Consider the following 25,581-nt stretch of genomic DNA (forward strand, 5'->3'; position numbering starts at 1 on the left):
TTGCTGGAAAAGCTCAGCAGGTCAGCTGCATCCGTAGACAGAAATCAGAGTTTACATTTCGGGTCAAGTAACCCTTCCTCAGAACCCTAAAGTTTATTTTGTTAACTAAGGGCATCTTTTGTCACTCATCTCTCCTATCACCTTTTCAGTTGGATCATTCATCACCATAGTTACAGCCAGGAATCTCTAATAAAGGCAAGTTATTATTTAACTTGCTGAGAGCTCTGTCAGATAAATAATTCTGTTCCAGTGGTTACTTTATTTCCTTGGAATAACCTTCATGAATTCCTTTTCTGGACACTGTATGCATGTAGTCCCAAACCAAAAAATAACATAATGAAAAATAAAACTCTCATGTTTTTGTTTTCAGGCACCACTGTACAGATGCCTATTGCATGTCTCAGCTAATACAGCATTCACTACACATCTGACAATGTTGTGGCATCTGGACAATGAAACATTGAAGGACATTACTAGGATGACTGTACTACAGAAATTAATGGAAATAGGGCTGACATGTTCCCAGGATCTGATATTCTACATCCCAGAGTGTTAAAAGAGGTGGCTGTGGACTTAATCAATTCTTTGATGGTTGTCTTCCGACATTTAGAAATGACGTCTGGAGACTGGAAAGTAACAAATGTCATCCCACTATTTAAATAGAGAGCAAGACAGAAAACAGGGAACTACAGCCCTGTTAGCCTGACATCAAACTCTATTATAAAGGATATGAGAACTGGAGTTTTGGATAATAATTATCTAATTGGGAAAATTCAGCTGGAGATGCAAATGGAAAATCATGGGAGATTTTTTTAAGGATGCTACGAGCAAAATAGATTAAAGGGGAGTCAATGGACATGGTATAATTGGATTTTCAGAAGGCTTTTGATAATGTTGTCCAAAGGAGACTCATTAACAAAATTAAAGGACATAAGATAGGAAGTAATGCACTGCCATAGATCAATGTTTAGCGAACAGACAGGAAGCAGAGTGGGCTTAAAACAGTCAGTCATTCGCACATTGTCAGGCTGTGACTAGTTGCATATGACAAGTATCGTTATGTGCGTCCCAGCTAATCACAATATATATCAATGATTTGCATGTGGGGAATAAATGTATGATTTGCAAATTTGCAGATGATACAAGCGAGAATGTGTGTTATGAGGAAGATGTAAAACAGCTTCAGAGAGATTTCAGCCAGGCTTAGCGAGAAGGCTGGAACTCGGAAGATGGAATATAAGAAGGAAAATTGAGAGATTATCCACTTTGGTGGGAACACTGATGTGCGGAGTATTTCTTCAGTGGTAAAGTTTGATGTACAAAGAAATCTAGGTGTCCTTATCAAGAAGCCAGTGAATAATAGCATGCAAGTGTAGCATGATATGAGGAAGGCTAATGAACAATTAGCATTTCTCACACAAGGGTTTGAGTGCAGCAGTAAGGGAGTCCTGCTTCAGTTATATAGGAGCTTATTAGATGACATTTGGAGTATTGTGTGCAGTTTTGGTCTGCTTGTCTCAGGTCAGATGTTATTGCCCTAGAGGGTATATAGCAAAGGTTCACCAGACTTACTGCCAGGATGGTGAGTGTCCAATGAAGAGAAAGCAGGTAAAGTAGGCCTACATTCTTTGGAGTTACGAAGAACGACAGGTGCTCCCAATGAAACTTAAAGCTATACTTCGGGTAGGTGCAGGCAACGTGATTTTCCTGGTTGGGGGGTGAAGAACAGGTGGGTTGGGGGGACAATTTAAAAATGAGAGAGATACCATTTGGAACCTTGATCTCAATGGGCCAAATGCTGGTAAATGGGACTAGATTAATTCAGGATATCTGGTCGGCATGGACGATTTGGACCGAACGGTCTGTTTCCGTGTTGAGTGTCTCTATGACTCTATTTTACACAGATGGTTGTGAATCTTTGAGATTCTCCATCCCAAAAAGCTGCAGAATGCGATCCTGGAATATGCTTAAAGGAGAGATTCGATTACCAATATTGTCAAAGAGTTATGGGGATAGGGTGGGTGAGAGGCATCATGTGTTTGATTTTATTAAATGGCAGAGCAGATTTATTGGACTGAATTACCTATTCTTGTTCATATATTCCTATGAGTCAACACCCTGTTTTGACTCTACTGCCTTGCAGAATAAGCATTTAGGAAGTGAACCAATTTAGAGAACCAGTGCTTTGCTCAAATAATAAAGAGCTATCTAAATATTGCAATGGAACATAGAACAAGCTTAACACATGTTTGAGGACAATGGGACTATACTCAATGGAGTTTAGAAAGATGAGGGGGGATCTAATTGAAACTTACAGACTACTGAATGGCCTAGACAGAGTAGGCATTGGGAAGATGTTCTCATTGGCAGAAGAGACTAGGACCTGAGGGCACAGACTTAGAGTAAAGGGAAGACCCTTTAGAAAGAAGGTAAGGAGAAACCTCTTCAGCCAGAGAGTGGGGAATCTATGGAATTCGTTGCAACAGAAGGCTGTGGAGGCCAGGTCATTGAGTATATTTAAAACAGAGGTAGAAAAGTTCTTGATTGCCAAGAGGTTCAAAGGTTATGTGGAGAAAGCAGGAAAATGGGGTTGAAAAACCCATCAGGAGGAAAAAGTGAGGACTACAGATGCTGGGGATCAGAGTCGAGAGTGTGGTGCTGGAAAAGCACAGCAGGTCAAGCAGCATCCGATGAGCAAGAGAGTCGACGTTTTGGGCATAAGCCCTTCATCAGGAATGAGGCTTGTGCGCCAGAGCTGAGAGATAAATGGGGGGGTGGGGTTGGAGGGAGGTAGCAGGGAAAGTGATAGGTGGATGAAGGTGAGGGTAATCGTGATAGGTCGGGGGGGGAGTGATGGACGGATCCGGAGGGCGGTGCCGAGTTGGAGGCTTGGGACTGGGATGATGTGGGGTGGAGGGGAAATGAAGAAGCTGTTGAAATCCACATTGATCCCATGTGGTTGCAGGGTCCCAAGGTGGAAGATGAGGTGTACATACTCCAGGCATCGGGTGGTTAGAGTTTGGCAGTGGAGGAGGCCCAGGACCTGCATGTCCTTGGGGAGTGGGAGGGGGAATTGAAGTGTTTAGCCAAGGGGCAGTGGGGTTGGTGGATGTGGGTTCTCTGAAATGATCCACAAGAAGGCGTCCTGTCTCCCCGATGTAGAGGAGACCACACCGGGTGCAATGGATGCAGTAGATGACATTAGTAGAGGTACAGGTAAATTTCTGATGGATGTGGAAGGATCCCTTGGGACCTTGGATGGATGTGAGGGCGGTGGTGTGGGCGCAGGTTTTGCACTTCCTGCAGTGGCAGGGAAAGGTGCCAGGAATGGGATGTGGGCTGGTGGGGAGGCATGGACCTGACGAGGGAGTCGCAGAGGGAATGATCTTTTCAGAACACTAGTCAGGGAGAGAAATATATCTCTGGTAGTGGGGTCCGTTTGGAGGTGGTGGAAATAGTGGAGGATGATACGTTGTGTGCGGAGGTTGGTGAGGTGGAAGGTGAGGACTGGGGGATTCTGTCCTTGTTGCGTTGGGAGGGGTGGAGTTTAAGGGCGGTGGCGCATGGAATGGAAAAGTGGAAAAGTGAAGTGGAAACACCTAGCAGCCATGATGGAATGGCAGAGCAGACTCGATGGACCGAATGGTCTAGTTTCTGCTCCTTTGTCTTCCAGTTTAACAGCACATAGACAGACCCTTCAGCCCACAATGTTGTGCTGAACAAGCTGCGAAATTAAACTCGGAGACAGTCAGGACTGCAGATGCTGGAAGTCAGAGTCAATCGATGTGAGGCTGGAAGAGCACAGCAGGTCAGACAGGGCCCTGATGAAGGGTTTCGGTGTGAAACGTTGACTCTCCTGCTCTTCGGATGCTGTCTGACCCGCTGTGTTCTTCTAGCTTTACAAGTATTGACGCCAAATTAAATTAGTCATTTCTGCCTGGCCATAGTCCATGTCTCTCCATTCCTCGCATATTCATGTGCTTATCTAATGTCCAAAAGATCATAATAACTCCCCAAAAAAATAAATTTACCAGGATTTTTCCCCACATCCCTTTTAACCATTTGACTCATGGAACCCTTGATGTCAACACCCCAATCTTTGATAACAGCAAACCCATCAAATATCAGAGGGACATTGGCGATCGCCATAGTCAGGAAATGAATGTTCCTCACCAGCCTTCGGATTTCCTTCTCAGATTCCCATTTGATTTTGGCAATGGCCTCCTGGTGAGACTGGTGCTCACTTCTCAGGTTTCCAGCTTTTATCTTATCGGATTGGATCATGTTGTTCAGCGATTCTTCCACCTGTTTCTTGGCGGATTTCAGTTCGTTCAGCTCCTGCAGCAGTTTCAAGCGCTCAGAGTCAAACATCTTCCGGGCTTCATCCCGGGCCTCATTAAACAATGCTGTTCTTACTTTGTCACTGCTACCATCTCGCAGTGCGTTCACAAGTGACTTTAATCGCTGAATCTCATTGTCTTTGATTTTAACAGTCCGAGCCAGTTCCTGCTCATGTTGCTTTATCAATGTCTCGCGGACAGACTGCAGCTCTTTCATTTTATCCTCATGGAGTTTGCTTTTTAGGTCCGTGACAGTTGCTGTGTGCTTGTGCTGTTCCTGCTCTCGGATACGTTTCACCTCTTGTACTTTTTCCCGTTCGAGTTTACTAACCTTGGAAACAAAGCAATACCAAAAATAATAATTAGAACCCCCAGTCAAGAAAACAAAAGCAGCACACTGGGGGAATAAAACTGCAGGGAAACACTGAAGGGTGAAATGTCAGTACATGGCTCAGAGGTGTTAGGTTCCAAAAGAATCATTAGGCTCAGTTAGATACAAACTATCCAATCGCAATATGTCAAAGAATATAGAAGGTTTATAAAGTCACTGGGGGCATGGATAGGATAAATAGACAAAGTCTTTTCCCTGGGGTGGGTGAGTCCAGAGCTAGAGGGCATAGGTTTTGGGTGAGAGGGGAAAAATTTAAAAGGGACCTAAGGGGCAACTTTTTCACATCGAGGGTAGCGTATGGATGGAATGCCGGAGGAAGTCGTGGAGGCTGGCACGATTACAACATTGAAAAGGCATCTGGATGGGCAGATGATTAGGAAAGGTTTAGAGGAATAAGGGCCAAATGCTGACAAATGGGACTAGAATAATTTAGGATATCTGGTCGGCATGGACGAGTTGGACTGAAGGGTCTGTTTTCATATTGTACATCTCTATGACTAGGGCACTGATCCCCTGTCACTTGGTCAAATGTTTACTGGCACGGTGATTCAGTGATTTGCACTGCTGCCTCACAGTGCCAGGGACCCAGGTTCAGCTGTCTGTGTGGAGTTTGCACATTCTCCCTGTGTCTGTGTGGGTTTCCTCTGGTTTCCTCCCAAAGTCCGAAGATGTGCAGGTTAGGGTGGATTGACCATCCTGCATTTCTCCATAGTGCCAAGGGATGGGCAGGCTAGTTGGGTTAGCCATGCGAAGTTGGTAGGGGGGGGGAGGGGGGGGGGGGGGTGGATCTGGGTAAGATGCTCTTTGGAGGTTGGTGTGGACTTGACAGGCTAAATGGCCTGCTTCCACACTGTCAGGATTCTATCCATGAATCAACATCACAGAGAATAAAGGGACTATCAGCTTGTTATCATATCGCTGTCTAAAAGAATTTGTTATGTGCGAACTGGATTCTTCATTTTCTATGATTATGCAGCAAAAATACTTTATTATTTATTAAGTGCTTTGAGACATTCACTGGTTGTGAAAGGTAACATGTAAATATCAGTTTTCCATATGAGCATCTGCATTAGAATTCTCATTTTAATTGCCCAAATAGCAAAATTGCAATCTTTTATCAGTGAGTCAGTCCAGGAGTCATGGTTCGGAGATTCAGTGAAGTTAGCAAGAAAATTGACAGGGTTTTGATTTATTCTCGATTGTAATGAAGATTTGAATTGATGAGTCATGAACTCTCATTTTTTGTATGCAAGCACAAAAGACAGCTATGAGGAAAGGTTAGACAAGCTCAGATTATTTTCTTTACAGTAGAGTCATGGAGTCATAGAGATGTACAGCATGGAAACAGACCCTTCAGTCTAACAGATCCATGATTAACCAGATATCATAACCTAATCTAGTCCCATTTGCCAGCAATTGGCCCATATCCGTCTAAACCCTTCCTATTCGTATACCCACCCAGATGCCTTTTAAACGCTATAATTGTAACCCTTCCTCTGACAGCTCATTCCATACATGCATAACCCCCTGCATGAAAAAGTTGCCCCTTCGGTCCCTTTTAAATTTTTCCCCTCTCACCCAAAACCTATGCCCTCTAGTTCTGGATTCACCCACCCCATGGAAAAGACTTTGTCTATTTATCCTATCCATGTCCCTCATGATTTTGTAAACCTCAATAAGGCACCCCTCAGCCTCTGACGCTCCAGGAAAGGCTGATGGAGGACTTGATTGAGGTATATAATGTTATGAGAGGCATGGACAGGGTGGATAGAAAGCAATATTGAGTGTTGAGAGTGTATTGCAGGATCCTGAAGAAAGCTGCGGCCCAATACATTGATTTTCCTGCTCCTCGGATGCTGCCTGACCTGCTGTGCTTTTCCAGAAACACACTCAACTCTGATTAGATTACATTACAGCATGGAAACAGGCCCTTCGGCCCAAGAAGTCCACACCAACCCACCGAAGCGCAACCCACCCATACCCCTACATTTACCCCTTACCTAACACTACGGGCAATTTAGCATGGCCAATTCACCTGACCTGCACATCTTTGGACTGTGGGAGGAAACCGGAGCACCTGGAGGAAACCCATGCAGACACGGGGAGAACATGCAAACTCCACACAGTCAGTCGCCTGAGGCAGGAATTGAAACCGGGTCTCAAGCGCTGTAAGGCAGCAGTGCTAACCACTGTGCCACCGTGCCACCCACTAATCTCCAGCATCTGCAGACCTCACTGTCTCCCCCTTGGTTAAGTGTCAATAATGAGGAGACATAATTTTAAGGTGAAAGGCAAAAGATTTACCAGGATGTTACCAGGTTTGGAGGGCTGGGGCTGTTTTTCCCTGAGGTGTCAGAGGTTGAGGGATGACCTTGTAGCGGTTTATAAAATCATGAGGGGCATGGATAGGGTAAATACACAAGGTATTTTCCCTGGGGTAGAGGAGTCCAGAACTAAAGGGCATAGGTTTAGGGTGAGAGGGGAAAGATATAAAAGGGACCCAAAGGGCAACTTTTTCACACAGAGGATGGTGCGTGTATGGAATGAGCTGCCAGAGGAGGTGGGGGAGGCTGGTACAATTACAACATTTCAAAGGCATCTGGATGGGTATATGCATATGAAGGGTTCAAGAGGGATATGGGACAAATACTGGCAAATGGGACTAGATTAATTTAGACTATCTGGTTGGCATGGACGAGTTGGACTGAAGGATCTTTTTCCACGTTGTACATCTCTGTGACTCTATAAGATCAAGAGGGGATTTGAGGAAAAATATGTTCAACCAGAAGGTGATGGAAGTCTGGAGTGTGCTGCCTAGGAGGGTGGTTGAAGACGGAAATCTCTCAAACTTTGGAGGGTAAGTGATGGAAAATGGGACGAGTTTAGATTTAGAATAGTATTTTGTTTGTTGTGCAGACTCAGTAGGCTGAAAGACCTTTTCTGTATTGTACGATTCTATGAAAGCAAAATCAAAGTAATTCAAATGGAACTCAGCTGGGATAGTCAGTGAGTAAATTTTAAGTTTTATTCTGCTTTTTCTTTTTTTTAATTAACATGTGAAAATTTGAAGGGACTTAAAACAGGAACAATAGTGCGTGTAATGATTCTGAGCAGAAATTTATCGAATGGTTACAGCACAGAAACAGGCCAAATCAATTCATGTATCCGTGATGCAAAGTGCAAACATCAATGGTAACACCCTCATCTCTTAACCCTACAAATTTGAGATACCTTTATCAAATCGCCTCTCAGCCTTCTCTTCTCTCAGGCAATGAGTCTCAGTTCCTCATCCCCATGAGCTGTTCTTGAGAAACTTTTCTGTACAATAATGCTTTCCCATCCTCTCTAAAACATGGTGCCAAGAGCTGAACATAATCACATAATCCCTACAGTGTGGGAGCAGGCCATTTAGCCCATCGAGTTCACATCCCACCCAGACCCCAACCCACCACCATATCCCTGTATTGCCCATGGCCAATCCACCCTAACCTACACAATCCTAGACAATATGGGGCAATTTATCATGGCCAATCCACCCTAACCTACACAATCCTAGACAATATGGGGCAATTTATCATGGCCAATCCACCCTAACCTACACAATCCTAGACAATATGGGGCAATTTATCATGGCCAATCCACCCTAACCTACACAATCCTAGACAATATGGGGCAATTTATCATGGCCAATCCACCCTAGCCTACACAATCCTAGACAATATGGGGCAATTTATCATGGCCAATCCACCCTAACCTACACAATCCTAGACAATATGGGGCAATTTATCATGGCCAATCCACCCTAGCCTACACAATCCTAGACAATATGGGGCAATTTATCATGGCCAATCCACCCTAACCTACACAATCCTAGACAATATGGGGCAATTTATCATGGCCAATCCACCCTAGCCTACACAATCCTAGACAATATGGGGCAATTTATCATGGCCAATCCACCCTAACCTACACAATCCTAGACAATATGGGGCAATTTATCATGGCCAATCCACCCTAACCTACACAATCCTAGACAATATGGGGCAATTTATCATGGCCAATCCACCCTAACCTACACAATCCTAGACAATATGGGGCAATTTATCATGGCCAATCCACCCTAACCTACACAATCCTAGACAATATGGGGCAATTTATCATGGCCAATCCACCCTAGCCTACACAATCCTAGACAATATGGGGCAATTTATCATGGCCAATCCACCCTAACCTACACAATCCTAGACAATATGGGGCAATTTATCATGGCCAATCCACCCTAACCTACACAATCCTAGACAATATGGGGCAATTTATCATGGCCAATCCACCCTAGCCTACACAATCCTAGACAATATGGGGCAATTTATCATGGCCAATCCACCCTAACCTACACAATCCTAGACAATATGGGGCAATTTATCATGGCCAATCCACCCTAACCTACACAATCCTAGACAATATGGGGCAATTTATCATGGCCAATCCACCCTAGCCTACACAATCCTAGACAATATGGGGCAATTTATCATGGCCAATCCACCCTAACCTACACAACTTTAGACTGTGGGAGGAAACCCACAAAGACACAGGGAGAACGTGCAGACTCCACACAGACATCTGCCCAAGAGTGGAATCGACTCCAGGTCCATGGTGCTGCAGTGTTAACCACTGAGCCAGTCCAATCATTGAGGCTAAATTTATATTTTTGTACAGCTTTATCATAGCTTCCTTTATTTTGATGATATTCCCCTTTTTAAAATGCTCAAAGCATCTGATTTTCTTTCATAAATCACTTCATTAACCTGCCCTGTCACCTTCAATGATTTGCTCACATACAATCCCAGAACCTGCAGTCCTTGTAGAATTGCACCCTTTGCTTTACAGTATCTCCATAATCATTCTCACAAATGAATCACTTCGCTGCATTAAATTGCATCTTGCTAGTTGTCTGCCCATTCCACCAACTTGTCTACATCCTTTTGAAGTTTAGCATACTCCATCACACAGTTCACAACATTGAACCTGTGCTCTTTGCACAAAAGGTCTAGATTATAAATTAAGTACTCAGAAATATAAGAGACCTTGCATGGATCCCCAGAGAACGCGATGAGAAATCTTCCTGTAAAAATCTGTTGATTATCTTGCTGAGATCAGCAATCTCACCTTTGGCCAAAACCTACCTGCTTGTTATGGACCAGAACAGACCCTCTCAAATATATTGAAAAGGTAGCCTAGACCCTAATTTGTCTTAGTTTAAAAGTAAATGTCAGGTGCTGTATTCCAGATGCAATTTGATTGGTCAAACTACTTAACGTTAAGGAAAACACAATTTATTCAAATACTATCGATGAAATACAACAAAAGGGAGAACAACTTTGAGTAACTTAACTCTACTGGTAAATTTAACAGAATCATTGATACAGTAATTATTACTAATTAACCATTCCAATATAGTAACATCCCATAAACACACCGATCACAAAAAGGCAAATGCAGGAAACAGATTTGTCTCACATGCAGTTCTCCAACCCAGGAGGAAAGTTCATCAAAAGACAACTTGGAGAGAGAGAGAGTGTAGCACCCGGGAGACATTCACTGCCTTCCAAAACTGCTGAGATCCCAGCAACAACTGCTGAAAGCTAAAGCAAAGTCCTGGATCTGTGAGAGCTCAACCACACCCAGTAAGGCTGCGTCTATTGTTTCAACTTTTTTAAAAAATCCCAAGGTCTCACAAGTTGTTTATTTCTCACAGACTAGGTTGTAAGTTTGCTCGCTGAGCTGATGTGCTTGTTTTTAGATGCTGCATCACCATGCTAGGTAACATTATCAGTGAGCCTCCAGTGAAGCGATGGTGTTCTATCACGCTTGCTATTTATCTGTCTCGGTTTGCTGTGGTGGGTGGTTTCATTCCTGGTTCTGTTTCTGAGAGGTTGTTAAATGGGGCCCAAATCTATACGTTTGTTAATGGAGTTCCGGTTTGAATGCCAGGCCTCTAGGAATTCCTGTGGGTGTCTTTGTTTAGTCTGTTCCAGGATAGATGCATTGTCCCAGTCAAACTGGTGTCTCTCTTTGTCTGTGTGTACAGATACTAGTGATAGTTGGTCATGTCTTTTGATGGCTAGTTGGTGCTCATGTATCCTGATAGCTAGTTTCTTGTCGTTTTGTCCAATGTAATGTATGTTACAGTCCTTGCAGGGTATTTTGTATTCGATGCTCGTTCTGCTAGCTGTGAGTATGGGGTTCATTAATGCTCCAGTACTTGTTTTAGTGTGATAGTTCGTGGGCTAACACTAACCTTATTTCATAGACGGCTTGCTATCTGTCCCCCAGTCTCTCTCTAAAAGAAACCAGGACAAAAAATACCTCTGAAAGCCCGAGTATTGTCACACCACTGAATCATCAGTGCGAATGTGAGAAAATAAATTTCCTATCTACATATTTGAGAAGACCTTTTCTATTGTAATAGAAAATTGCAACTCCAAAGAGAAAAGATTTACTCTGATGACACACTGTCAGCTCTTGGCAATTGTCTTGACAAAAGTTATCTATTCTTTCAGTTAGGCTTTCAACACTAACATTATATTCAGTATTATCAAAGCAACTTGATTTAGGAACACTGTGACCTGTAGATTAAGTGTCTTTTTATGTAGCATTCTGGTCACTAAATTTACCCAGCCCAGAAACGCAAATTGGAGAAATTTTCTGGACTTGGAAATATGACCTTCTGGTTAGAAATTACGTCTATGCTCTCTCTCAAATTGATGCTATTCAGAGGGTTTTTAAAATTACTTACTTATTGATGATTTTGTTTTATTTCTTTGCCGAATGTAGCATCACCGGCGGAGCTGCCATTTATTGCCCATCGCTAATTGCCCTGAGGGAGTTGATGCTGCGTCGCCATCTTGAGCCGCTGCAGTCCCTGGAGTGTAGGTAGACTCCCAAGGCAGTGAGGAAGAGAGCTCCAGGATTTTGACACAGTAGAAGGAGGAGGAAAAGCAACAAATCTCCAAGTCCAGATGGTGTGTGACTTGGAGGGGAACTTGCAGGTGGTGGTTCCCATGTATCTGTTGCCTATGCCAGTGTAGGTGGCAAAGGTTGCAGGTGACATTGAAGGAACCTTAGTGAATTGTTGCAGTGCATCTTGTAGATGGTACTCATCGATGCCACTGTGCATTAGTAGTGAAGGGAGTGAGTGTTGAAGGTGGTGAACGGGATGCCAAAAAACTGGGCTGCTTTGTCAAGAGTTGGTGGTGAACTTCAATTTGTTAGAGCTGCACTCATCCAGGCAAGTGAAAGGTATTCCATCACACACCTGATGGGTGTCTTGTAAACGTTTTCAAGCTTTGGAGAAGTCAGGCAATGAGTTAGTTGATGCAGGATTTCTATCCTCTGACCTGCTATTGTAGTCACAGTATTTACATGGTTGGTCCAGTTAGGTTTCTGGCCAATGGTAATCCCCAGGATATTGATAATTGGAGAATTCAGTGATGGTAACACCACTGAATACCAAGGCGCAATGATTAGATTCTCACTTGATTGAGATGGTCATTGCCTTGCACTTGTATAAGTCTGAACCTTGGGACTGTCCACTGTTTACTGCAATTAAATGCAGTCTGTTTCAGTATCAAAGGTGTCACAAATGCCCCTGAACATTGTATAATCAGTAAACTTCTCAATTTTGATCTTAAGAAGAAAAGAAGGTCATCAATGAAGCAGCTGAAGATGGTTTGGCCTAGAATACTCCCCTGAGCAACAGAGAGATCCTGGAACCAAGATGACTGACCTCTAAAAACCACTGTAATTTTCTTTGGTACTATCTATGACTACAAAAAGTAGACAGCTGCTCCCCCAATTTCCCACTGATATTAGTATAATGTGGGCTCCTTGATGCCCACATTCAGTCTAACACTGCCTTGATATCAAAGGCAGTCACTCTGACTGTACCTCTAGTGATCAGCTCTGTTGCCCTTATTTGAATCAAGGCTGCAGCAAGATTAGGAGCTGATTGGTCCTGGCGGAAGTCAAATGGAGCACCATCAACCTCACAGGGCCAGTGAACTGTAACTCTATGTTGTAGATATGCCGGTCACTGCTCCCGACATTCTGTCCTGACTGCTTCATTGAACCAGGATTGGTACTTCAACTTAACAATGATGCTAATTGTTGGGCCAAAATGGCCTGTCTCCACACTATCGGGACTCTATGATTCTAAAGTGAAGGATGTACTAGACCATGAGGTTATGGGTTCAGGCTCAATCTAGTTGTGTTGCTTCAGGCACCCATGGTCAATTCCTCATGGATGCCGAGCTTTGAAATAGAAGGTTTGTTGCAATCAATCCAATTTAGCATGAAGGTAATACCACTGGGAAAGGGGGGAGGTTTCCCCAAATTCACTTCTGAAGGGATTGTTCCATGACCATTTCTGCCAATTAAGTCATGGGCTGATACATCAATGACAAGCAGATTTTTAAGGATGAGGTCAAGTAGATTTTTCTAACTCGATAAAAGGCTATTGATCATTTTGTTGGGTAAACAGATTTGAAGCCTCTATTAAAGTGAGTACAGTGGTTACAACAATTGCAACCTTGGTCTGGAATCCTCCAATGTTGCTTTAAATACCTACTGATCTGTTCTGAGTAAATGTTTATTTGATAATAATTTGAGAAACCTTCCCAAATTATTCTTCGTTGTCTTTGGCTACACTTAATCAAACAAGGGAGACATCACTCACCTTACATTTCTCCTGGTGAAATTCTATTTGTATATCAGTCAGTTTAGTCCTAAGATCTTCATTAGCAGCTTGTAAAGCAGCTATAAGGGCTTCAGGCTTATCAGCCTTCCCACGCCCTTTCTTGGACATCTTCAGTTCTTCCCTTCAATTCTTTTCAAATCAAGAATAAATTGCCATTTTCTTTTTAATGCGAATCCACTAGCGCATTCTGTATCACATCCCTCAGCTCCCTCCTGCCACCAGTTCTGCTGTGTAAGGCCTGTAACAAAGATACCAGAGGAAACAACTCAGTTATGATACAACAGAAGGTTCATTGCTTATTCACATGCAATGACAAAATTGATATTACCATGATGATGGCAACTTTTATCTGCTCTCAATCAGTTGCTTAGATGTGGGGGGGTTAAAGAATATATAAACTTCTAGCAGCACCTATTTAAATGATTTGGATATTCATACACAGATACACTTCCAACATTACTTTCACAATCCAAAACAGAAATCGCTGAAAAAGCTGAGCAGGTCTATGGAGAGAAATCAGACCCTTCTGTGCTTTGTGTCATCCAGTGGTTGGGAAATGCACCTTAAATCCAAGCATTTATTTCTGTGCAACTGACCTTAACAACATAAACTGAAGAAACAAGAAATTAGCCAGACTGTGCAATCTCAAACATGATCCAGTGACCTCTCGTATACATGTGTGATAACACTCTTACTGTCAAACAGGCTGATCTTCAGAAACAAAGACAAAAATTGCTGGAAAAGCTGGCAACACCTATGGAGAGAAATCAGCAATCCTCCCAACATCCACAAACGAAGCTGCATCAGAACATTATTCAATGAGCCAACACACACTGCAGCAGAGAGGAACTAAGCACAGCAGAAGAAAATTACCGAGACCATGTATTCAAAAAGAATGGGTATCCAATGAACACAGTCCATCGATTTCTCAGCAACAAACCCAAACAAGCAGACAAAACATGGCCAGAAACCCTAGCCACTCTCCCCTACATCAAAGACATCTCAGAAATGACTGCCAGACTCCTCAGACCCCTTGGCATCATGGTAGCCCACAAACCCACCAACACACTAAAACAACAGCTAATGAACTTGAAAGACCCTATACAGACAATGAGCAATACTAAGGTCATTTACAAAATACCATGCAAGGACTATAACAAACACTGCATTAGACAAAAGGCAGAAAACTAGGCACCAGGATACATGAACACCAACTGGCCACAAAACGAAATGACCCTCTCTCACTAGTATCCTTACATACAGGTAAGGAAGGACACCAATTCGACTGGTTCAACACATCCATCTTAGGACAAGCCAAACAAAGACATGCACGAGAATTCCTAGAAGCATGGCATTCCAACAGGAACTCCATCAACAAACACATCGAGTTAGACCCAATCTACCACCCCCTGTAAAAAGAACAGGAAGTGACCTCACCACAGGAAATGACATCACCACAGGAAATGATATCACCAACCCAAAGAAACCTAAATAGAAAGCAGGAATTAAGAGCAGCGTTTCTCCTGAGGCCCACTGAAGATGTTACCTAGTAGGGTGATGAAACATCAGGCAATGGACCTTCCAGCTCAGCGAGCAAACCTACGTCCAGGACCTCAACCTGAGCTACAAAATCTTCTCAAAACTCGCTAAGAGAAATCAGAGTTAATTCAGTTCTGATGAAGGGTCATCCGACCCAGAACATTAACTCTGCTTTCTCTGCACAGATGGCGTCAGACCTGCTGAGCTCTTCCGGCAGTTTCTGTTTTTGTTTTTGATTTATAGCATCCGCTGTCCTTTCAGTTTTTATTTAGCCCGATCTTCAGGGTTGGAGCACTGCCAGAAACACTTTCATGTGAACATTTCATGCACAAGCATCAAATTCTTGTCCGCAATATTAGAATGTTTATTACCTGAACGAAATTAATTAACATCTCTGGTTAAGACAATCAAGGGCGATTCGGTATTGACAACTTAAGCCTTTGTGCAATTAATATTGCTGACCGTGTGGTCAGATGTGAAGAATGACCGCTGGATGATAAACTGTACAACTCACGAATCCCAAGGGAAAACAAAAACACCAGCATGAGCCAGCACCTGGAGAAAGGGAGAAAAGAGGATCATAAAATTAGGGTGGCATGGTGGCTCAGTGGTTAATGCTGCTGCCTCACAGTGTCAGAGACCCAGGTTCGATTCCAGCCTGGGGCGATATTCTGTGTGGAGTCTGCACATTCTCCCCGCGTCTGTGTGGGTTTTCTATAGGTGCTCTGGTTTCCTCCCACAATCCAAAGATATGCAGGTTAGGGTGAATTGGCCAATAGTGTTCAGGGGTGTGTAGGTTAGGTGCATTAGTCAGGGGTAAATGTAGAGTAATAGTGTAGGGGACTGTGTCTTGGTGGGTTTCTCTTCAAAGGGTCAGTGTGGACTTGTTGGGCTGAAGGGCCTGTTTCCATGCTGTAGGGAATCCATGAAAATGGCTTTTGAACTCAGTCAGATTTTGAACCCAGCCAGCTGCCACCCCAGTTACCTACTCGCGACCATCAGCCAAGTGATCGAAGGTAGAGATGAACGATACATCAGAGAATCCCGACAGCGTAGAAAGAGGAAATTCAGCCCATCTAGTCTGCAGTGACCACCCCACAAACAGCATCCTACTCTATCCCTGTAACGCCACATTTACCATGGCTAATCTACCTAGCCTGCACATCCCTGGATATTTCAGATAATTTAGCATGGCCAATCCACCCTAACCTTTACAACTTTGGACTATGGGAGGAAACTGAAGCACCCAGTGGAAATCCACAAAGATACAGAAAGAACGCGCAAGTGGCACACAGTCACCCAAAGCTGGAATTGAACTCGGGTCCTTGGCACTCAGAAGCAGCAACACTAACCAACGTGCTGCCCTGTCTAGCAATCCAGTTATCTCAATTGGGTAAGGGAATGAGGGACGCAGAAGACTTCCATCCCCAACTGCAACCCATCAATCATCTACTGTAGCTCTAAATCATGGGACTAGGTTTATTTTAATACTTGGAGAGGACAGCAGCAGCAATTCAACAGAGGATGCCACAAACTCAGAGTGGGAGAATCCTGCAGTGAAATGAGGTTACACCAGCCTTGTTTGGTCTTCAATCTATGATTTCCCCTGGCCTCTAGTGACTGATTTCTCCAGTCCTTCCTTTCAAACACTGAAATTTGTTCCCACCGAATGAGCTGCAGTGTCAACTCCACTGGCACTTGGCTGAAGTCCGTGAAGGGAGATCAAACCCAAACTCAGTGATTCAACTTGAACGAGCCTTACAGTGCTGTAGTCCAAGTAGTGGGGCTTAATACCTGTCCCATGTACCCAGACCATTAACTGAAAGGCTAGCATTGGCACATCATTGGTCAACATCTTTCTGGAAAGATTACCATGTGTTCACAGCAAGGAATGTTTCTTATGAATGCAGAAGTCAGCCTCAATTTGAAAGACATGCCCAGAGCTGCAATTCTAGAATTTGTCTAGAAATTGTTGTGATTTTCACCATCTGAAGTCAGTTTGCACTGAGATCCCTATGTTACTTTTTAGAAACTTGGTGCATTTAGACATTGTGCAATGAAATACATGGGAAATCAAGGTTAAGGTTTGGAACTAAGAATCAAGTACTCTTATAAAAATATGACAATTGTTCATGGAATACTTTCAGTTTCAAAAACAGAAACAATTTTTAGCTGTTCAGTATCATTTCTATATGCAGTAAAATCTTCAAAGAGTTTCAAAAATGTGAAGCATTTTTTTCTTAATTTTCATTTCTGTCTCTTCTTTCTCAATTGTAAACAAGTCTTTTAATCCTTGATTTCCTTTCCTGTACTTGAATTGACCTTATTCACCCAATTTCTTCTGCATTTGTGCATTTTTTCCCAAACTTTTAATCTCATTCATTAAAGCTAATGACCAAGGTCCCAGATGCCTCACTGCCCTCGCCATGTTGTTCTGGGGCTCTGTCAAGTTTCACAAATCCACTAATAAACAAATATGACTCTGAAATGAAGTGAACACATGGTCAAAAGAGACTGAAACCTGACAACCAGATCTATATCTCCTGTTTGATTTCCCCCTTTATGGAAAATTCACACGTTGGAGATGAAGAAACATCTGTGATTAACTACCAGGAAAACAAAGAATTCAAACAATACGCCAACCACCTGGATTGCAGGGAGCTGTTTCTTACGGAGTGGGGAAATGGACCTGTAACTGGCAGGGAGATGTCACTCTCTCTCTTTCTCAGGCTCTTCAGGATGAAGCACCCAGTAATAACACAAACTGAGGAGAAATACTCAAACATCAAGACATCCCAAACAAAAGCTTTATAAGGCTCTGATCAAACCTCATTTGGAGTATTGTGAGCAATTTTGGGCCCCATACCTAAGGAAAGATGTATTGGCCCTGGAGCGAGTCCAGCGGAAGTTCACGAGAATGATCCCAGGAATGAAAGGCTTAACATATGAGGAACATTTGAGGGCTCTGGGTCTATACTCAATGAAGTTTAGAAGGATAAGGGGAGGATCTGATTGAAACTTTCAGAATACTGAACAGCCTGGAACAGGATGGATGTTGGGAAAATGTTTCCATTGGCAGGAGAGATGAGGACCAGAGGGCACAGCCATAGAGTAAAGGGAAGACCTTTCAGAACAGAGATAAGGAGAAACTTCTTCAGCCAGGGAGTGATGAATCTGTGGAATTCATTGCCTCAGAAGGCTGTAGAGGCCAGGTCATTGAGTATGTTTAAAACAGAGACAGATAAGTTCTTGATTGCCAAGGGGATCAAAGGTTACAGGGAGAAAGCAGGAAAATGGGGTTGAAAAAACAATCAGCCATGATCGAATGACAGAGCAGTCTCCATGAGCTGAACAGCCTAATTTCTGCTCCTATGTCTCATGGTCTAAATGCAGTCTCGGGTTAAAATCTTACACTTAAAGATACACTGAGGTCTTAAGATTATATATTCTTCAATGTACAGTTCTGTGCTAGACATTCTCCCATTTTTACACTTTGTATTTGTTTATGTATGTACACTTGATGTTGGGTCTTCAATATTTTTCTCAGGGTTGCGATTCAATAAAATTACTCTTCCTTTCAATCAAGAAACCCTTGTGCCTGGCTCATTTTCCAGTTTCTGGCAAATTAGTTAATTCCATCTTCAGTGAGGTGAGGTACAGCCATGTGTTGAAAAGAATCTTGGGCCTGATTTTCAAGGAATGGTAAGCCCACTCCAGCCCTACTCTTTTAATGAAAGCAGGGAGCTCTGACTTTCTGAGGGGAGGTGCCTCTCAGGGTGCCCTCAGAAATGTGGAGCTGTACTTTCACTCTGACAGCTCTTTTGTAGCACAGAAAAATCAAAGGAAGGGGAAACCATGTCCCCTTTTCAGAGCAGCAAGTGACTACATCCTGGAAGTTTAATGACAGCCACTTTGACAGCTGCTGTCAAACCAGAAGCAATGGAAATATGTAGTGACATTAGGATCCAGGAGGGCAAGGTGTCAGATGGGTGAGGGGTGTAGAGTGGCAGAGTGCCAACTACTTAGGATGTTACCAGTGTGTCTGGTGTCAACTGGGGAGTGGGTAGGGTTAAAGAATTAAGATGCCAGATGAGTAAGGGGTAGAGTGTCAGCTGGGGAGGATGCCAAATGAACACAGTTACAGTTGCATTGGGTGCAAGGGAAGGATGTTCCAGGTCAGTAGGGCACTAGATGAGTACAAGGTCGTATGCCAGGTGACAAGGAAAACGGGGCAGCAGTAGGGCAGGTCGGGGATGATGAGATACATCTGGGAAAATGGCGTTGGGGGCATGGTGGGGTGGGGTTAGGGTGGATGGGTCAGGCTGCAACTGGTTGTGGGTGGGGGAGCGCAGTGAGACGGGGGAGAAACATTTGAGGACTCTGGGTGGGCGGGTCTGATTTGGCAGGGGGTTCGCTAGGGTATCGGTATAAATTCGACAGGGGGTCAGGTTGGGTATTAAGAACAAGGAGAAATTGGGCAGCAGTGAATTCAGCTGGCTCTCAGGCACCTGAACCGAGGCTAGGCTTGGGTGATACAAAATATACGCACTGCCTCCACTACAACCTTGAAGCAGGATGGGAACACCAAACAGATGTAAAACAGGGTGAAAATGTTTCTGAATTGGCAGTCACAATCCAGTTGAATGGTTCATTCCAGAAATGTAATTGCCATGCTGGTTCAGCAGTGATTGTATCACCTTGCAGTTCTAGTCAACTGTGGTTGCTGCTCACAATGTGGTCTCCACACTGAATAGAGCAACTGCAGAGCGGGTGAGAGTAGAGCCACCTCAATTCAATCTGAAACCATGACCATCGGCTTCCAATCGCCTGGCACTGTGGAAGTATTAACTGGGGGAAAACCGGCAAATGTGAAAAATAGCAGCAAGAGTTTCTGTAAATACGTGAAAATGAAGTGAGGGGCCACTGGAGGATGAAACTGGGGAAATTCATAACAAGGAAATGGCAGGTAATTTAAACCGACATTTTGTATTATTCTTCATAATGGAGGAAACTACAGACATCTTTATAAATAACAGATGGGCAAAGTGCTAATGGGAGGAAAGAACTCGAATCAGTTTCATTGACAGGAGCACAGTGTCTAATAAATTGATGGGACTGAGGGCAGACAAGTCGCCAAGATCTGATGGCCTGTATCCAAGGGTTTTAAAGGATGTAGTTTTAAGGATAGTTGGAGCATTGGGTAGAACATTCCAGAACACTCTGAGAGGATTCCTACGGATTGGAAACCTTGTCACCAGTTCAAGAAGGGAGAGCAACAGAAAGTAGGAATCTACAGGCCAGTTAACCTAACATGTATCATTGGGAAAAATGCTATGCTCATCCTTAAGGAAGAAACAGTAGGTCAATGAGAAAAGATTAACACAAAGTCAACATGCAAAAGGAGAATCATGCTTTATGAATTTGCTATAGTTCTTTGAGAATATAACAAGCAGAATTCATTAAGGGAAACTGGCTTTGGATTTCCAGAAGGTATGCACAAAAGTGCCACATAAAACGTTATTCCACAAGATGGGGACTTAGGTATGAGGATAATGTGTTAGCGTGGATTGAAAATTGAAGAACACACAGAGATAGTCACTTTTGGGGCTTTATAAAATCCCCTCACCTCTTAGTACACAAACGCAGTATCCTTGCTGTACAGCCGTGAAATGCGATAATCTAGCGGCAATATAAAAACAGGTTGACCCAAAGAGAAGATATTCCATAAAAACATAACTCAGTAGAGTAATAAAACTGCCCAGTGTGTGGACAGGATTAACACAAAATGGCTGAACTGAAGAGGTTACAAGAATAGGAGGGGAATAGGTTTTGGGTTTTTTTTTCTATCTTTAGACCCCAGTATTGTCCAGTTGGCCTCTATATTAGGTCACCATTGTTCTGTTATAGAAAATTGTAAGGGGACTTTACAGGATTGATGCAGAGATTGTTTCCCCTTGTTGGAGTGTCCAGGCCTAGATGGCATAATGTCAGATTAAGGAAGGGATGAGGTGGAATTTCTTCTCACAGAGAGTAATGAATCTGTGGAATTCTTTTCCAGGCTGTGAGGCTGGATCATTTGATATATTCAAGACTAAAGTAGAAAGAATTTTAATCAATAGAGAGGCAAGGTTTATGGGGAAAAGGCAGGAAATTGGAGTTGAGGGTTAATCAGATCAGCCATGATCTCATTGAATGATGGAGCATTGGATTCACAGGCTAAATGGACTACTTCTGTTCCAATGTCTTGTGGTCCTATGTTGCTCGAAAAACAATTGATTATTTGTCTAGTAACATTTCTAAATCAACAATATTGGGATTTGCATCTGCTCATCCTACCTTCATCCATCCATATCCATTCCGTTAGTTAATGAAGCTGCCATCATCTGTGAAATGGATGACAAAAACATTCAAGTTAATTTTGAATTACAAGTGAACAATTCACTCTGTTCATCTATTTTGAGAATGGCAATTCTAATGAATGTTATAAAAAAAACATTGTTCCAATGATGAGAACAAACATGTCTCATTTTATATTTTCCTTCACCATTTGCCTTGCACAGTAAGTAACAGATTCCACAAGGACACAGTTCTGATGTTGTGACACTTCACTTGGGTCAGTGTTCCTCAGATATGATCAATCAGTGGAAGTAAATTGTTTGCTTCCTGAAGACGTCAGAGTAATTATGTGGAAATGTACTGATCACACTCACTTGGAGTGCTCTCCCAGTTCAGCTTACCACCCTGTGACAATAATATACATTTCACACGCCACAAACAGGAATAAGAAAGTTCCACACCCTAAAAGACAACAGCATGGTAGCTCGATACTCCCTGAACTGCTGTGCTCTTCCAGCACCACTAATCCAGAACCGCCTTCTTGACCTGCAATCTTCTTCCCGACCTCTCCGCCCCCACCCCCTCTCCGGCCTATCACCCTCACCTTAACCTCCTTCCACCTATCGTATTCCCAATGCCCCTCTCCCAGTCCCTCCTCCCTACCTTTTATCTTAGCCTGCTTGGCACACCCTCCTCATTCCAGAAGAAGGGCTTATGCCCGAAACATCGATTTCGAAGCTCCTTGGATGCTGCCTGAACTGCTGTGCTCTTCCACCAACACTAATCCAGTTAGCACCATTGCCTCACAGCACCAGGGACCTGGGTTCGATTCTAGCCTCGGGTGACTGTCCATGTGAAATTTGCACGTTCTCCACGTGCCCACATGGATTTCCTTCGGGTGCTCCGGTTTCGTCCCGCTGTCACAAAGATGTACAGGTTAGAGTGGATTGCCCATGCTGAATAGCCCATAGTGTCCAGGGAGGTGTAGGCTAGGTGGGTTAGCCATGGGAAATGCAGGGTTACAGAGTACGGGACCGGGATGCTCTTTGGAGGGCTGTTGTGTGCTTGATGACCTGAATGGCCTGCTTCCGCATTGTTGGGATTCTAAGATGATGAACATGGAAAGAACTTAAGTGTAAAGGGTATATTTCGAAAGTGGTAGATTTCATTAAGGTCTAAAACATTATAGTGGTACATGATGTAATGCCTGAACATGATTTTTTAAAAATATAATAATCATGGAATGCGAGTGATGGCCCTTTCCCACTTGCCCTATCACCACAGTGGAGTAGATTGGCACTGAGGATGTACATTCTGGGAGCTGATGGGCTCAATAGTCTTGTCAGATTCTTCCAAGAGACCACGTTAGAACTACTTTATTAGAGAACATCTGAGGAAAGATCATGGCAAGCTCCAGCTTGACTTTGTTTTATCTCTCTTTCCCAGGTACTAAGAGCCCAAACTGTACCACTGGCATCTCACCAGAGACTGACCAACTTGTCATCGTACAAGAATTCTTGTCTGTAGATTCAATGTGACACAATGCGTTCACCTCTGAAGGTTTCAAAAGAGAAATTTCATCATGTGAAGCATCAAACTTATTCTAACTTTCAAGTACAATTGATTTTTACGTTGACTTTGCTAAGGTATGTCTTTCAATGGCATTAATCCCACGTGCAAATGAAAGGTGTTTTATGCCAGGTTTGGAAAAGGCAAGAGTTAAAAGTAGTCCCACTGACCCATCCATTGATTCCCCCGCTCTTTCCCACCACTGGACTATTTTAGAGATGAAATTGGAGTGGGGAGATCACAGGGTGACCTGTCTGCATATAGCAGGTCGAGAGTGTGGTGCTGGAAAAGCACAGCAATTCAGGCAGCATCCGAGAATCAGGAGAATCGACATTTCGGGCATAAGCCCTTCATCAGGAATTCGACGTTTTGAACATCAGTCTTTCGATCTTCCTGCTCCTCGGATGCTGCTTGACCTGCTGTGCTTTTCCAGCACCACACTCTCGACTCTGATCTCCAGCATCTGCAGTCCTCAGTTTCTCCTGCACATAGCAGGTTTCCAACACAGCTAATGGAGAGCCATCTAAGGCAATTAAATGTGATCCAATTTTTGTAATTATTGGAAGCAGAGCGGTGCCATTTTGAAGGTTTCTCTCCCCCACTTACCTTCGACGCTGGCCTTTTCACACTGGAAGACCTCTGAATGGCCTTCTGCCCTTTGGCAAACTTCTTCTGCTTCATTTAGACAATGAGACCAATTCAGCATGCATTCCTGTGGAAGTCACAATGTGTTGCATAATCGCACAGATCCTGGGTCAATCAGGCGATGGACTTTGAAGACAATTATGAGCTGCAGTCTGAGCTTCAAACACCGCGGCACATTAGGAAGGGAGAAGAGTTACCCAGACGCTCCATTTCAGGAGGCTGTCTCACCACTTGGATTAACTAATGTGGTCAGCGCTCAGGGACAGGAGAGTATGATCACAAGTGAGGCAGGTAGCAGGACTCAGGAGGTAATGCTGAAAGAGCCTCAACCCTTAAGCTGGTCTGACAGGTTTAAGACTCTCACTCACTGTTCGCATGAGAATGGGGGCCGGAGGAAGGATGAGCAAACTGAACACTGCACCGTGGTACAGGGAGCTGTTCAACAGGAGACAAAAAGGGATATGTAGGGGCAATCAGGGACAGTGTGGTCAGGGGAATAGACAGTACTGTCTGTGACCAGGATCAAGAGTCCCAGGTTCCAGAACTTAGGACTTGAGTACTGGAAGAGCCAAAGGGAACCAAAGGGAACAATTAAAATTGGAGATGCACAAAAGACACGAATTTAGAGGATAGACCAATTAAAGAAATAACAGGCACAAGATCATAATGAGATTTGTTAATCAGGATGACGATTTTAGAATTGAGAGGGGTGATGGGGGAAAATAAGACAAGGGCAGCAGAATTTCACATGACCTCAAAAATTAATAAAAGTTAAAATGTGGGAGACCAGGGCAGCAAAGTGTTGGAACAATTAAGTCTAGAGATAACTAAACCATGCATGAAAGCTTTCTGCGGCAGATTAGCTGAAACAGGTGACGTTATGGAGATGGATGTTGGTGGTCTAAATGGCATGAATAAGGGGTCAGAAACTCATCCGAAGATCAAAAGGTAACACCAAGGTTGCAGAACAGACTGGGTTAAGTTCAGACTGTTGCCAGGAAGAAGGATGGAGTCAATAGCTTGGGAAGAAGCTTAGACTGAGGATAGAAAATAATGGTTTCAGTCTTTCTAATATTAAGAGAAAGTTTCAGCTCATCCAGAACTGAATGTCATGTTGCCTGCCTGGTGTCCCGGTTCGGGATATCTCATCTGGGCTGCAGAGGAACTTGGAGTGGAACTAGGGAAAGGTCCATGTAGGTACCAATGATGGAGATAGAAAGAGGGAAAAGGTTCTGGAGAGGGAATATAAGCAGCAAGGGGTTAAATTTAAAAGCAGAGCAAAAAGATAATAATCTCTGGATTACCACCACAGCAAGGAATAAACTGGCACAGGGTCAACAAGGTTAAAGAGGTAAACATATAGCTCAGAGATAGGTGTGGGAGAAACAGGTTCAAATTCATGGGAATTGCTGGGGAAGGAGGGAGCTGTTGCAAAGGGATGGGCAACATCTGAATCCTACTGGGGCAGGAGTCCTGGGGAATTGCATAACTAGGGCTGTGGATTGGGCTTTAAACTAAATAGTGTAGAGTGGGTGAGGTAGTTTCAGTTGCATGGAAATTGTGGAAAAAGCTAGAGGGAGTGAGGGCTCAGCCGAGGTTACTAAAGTTTCCAGGACAAACAACAGAACAGAGAGTATGGAAAGGGTCAGAAATCTAACCTCAGGCACAGCAGATAAAGGGAACTGTGAGAAGGGGGTCAGGGAATGGGGGACTGAGGGTGTTGTACTTAAACACAGCATTATACAAAACAAGGTAAATGAGCTCACAGCACAGACTAAGATTCACATGTATGACATTGTGGGTATCACAGAGACGTGGCTGCAAGTTAAATATTCACCCTAGCGAACCCAGGTCCCTGGCGCTGTGAGGCAGCAGTGCTAACCCTTGAGGCACCATGCCATCCCAGAGCACAGCAGATCACTGACCCTCTTGCTGCTCACTCCTCAGAACCACGGAGACTGCACTCACCCAAGCAGCAACCCCAGGCCCAGCAGTCAAAATCTGGC

At 43.6% G+C, this 25,581-nt stretch overlaps 1 protein-coding gene across 4 annotated transcripts in view; it reads right to left on the minus strand.

Annotated features, from left to right (window-relative positions):
* Positions 1–25,581, minus strand: part of jakmip2 (janus kinase and microtubule interacting protein 2) — a 280,290-nt gene that overhangs the window by 128,440 nt on the left and 126,269 nt on the right. For 2 of the 4 annotated variants that reach the window (XM_072591148.1, XM_072591151.1), the window contains exons 3-5: positions 21,362–21,408; positions 13,466–13,724; positions 4,174–4,671 (exon numbers count right to left, since the gene is read on the minus strand). In XM_072591148.1, coding sequence (XP_072447249.1) covers positions 4,174–4,671; positions 13,466–13,594 — 627 coding nt within the window. In that variant the 5' untranslated portion in view covers positions 13,595–13,724; positions 21,362–21,408. Of the gene's footprint in view, positions 1–4,173; positions 4,672–13,465; positions 13,725–15,396; positions 15,581–20,651; positions 20,672–21,361; positions 21,409–25,581 lie in introns of those variants that run through there. The other 2 variants (XM_072591149.1, XM_072591150.1) reach the window with 2 other exon arrangements.

Source organism: Chiloscyllium punctatum, chromosome 20 (genome assembly GCF_047496795.1).
Source record: "Chiloscyllium punctatum isolate Juve2018m chromosome 20, sChiPun1.3, whole genome shotgun sequence".
Taxonomy (NCBI): domain Eukaryota; kingdom Metazoa; phylum Chordata; class Chondrichthyes; order Orectolobiformes; family Hemiscylliidae; genus Chiloscyllium; species Chiloscyllium punctatum.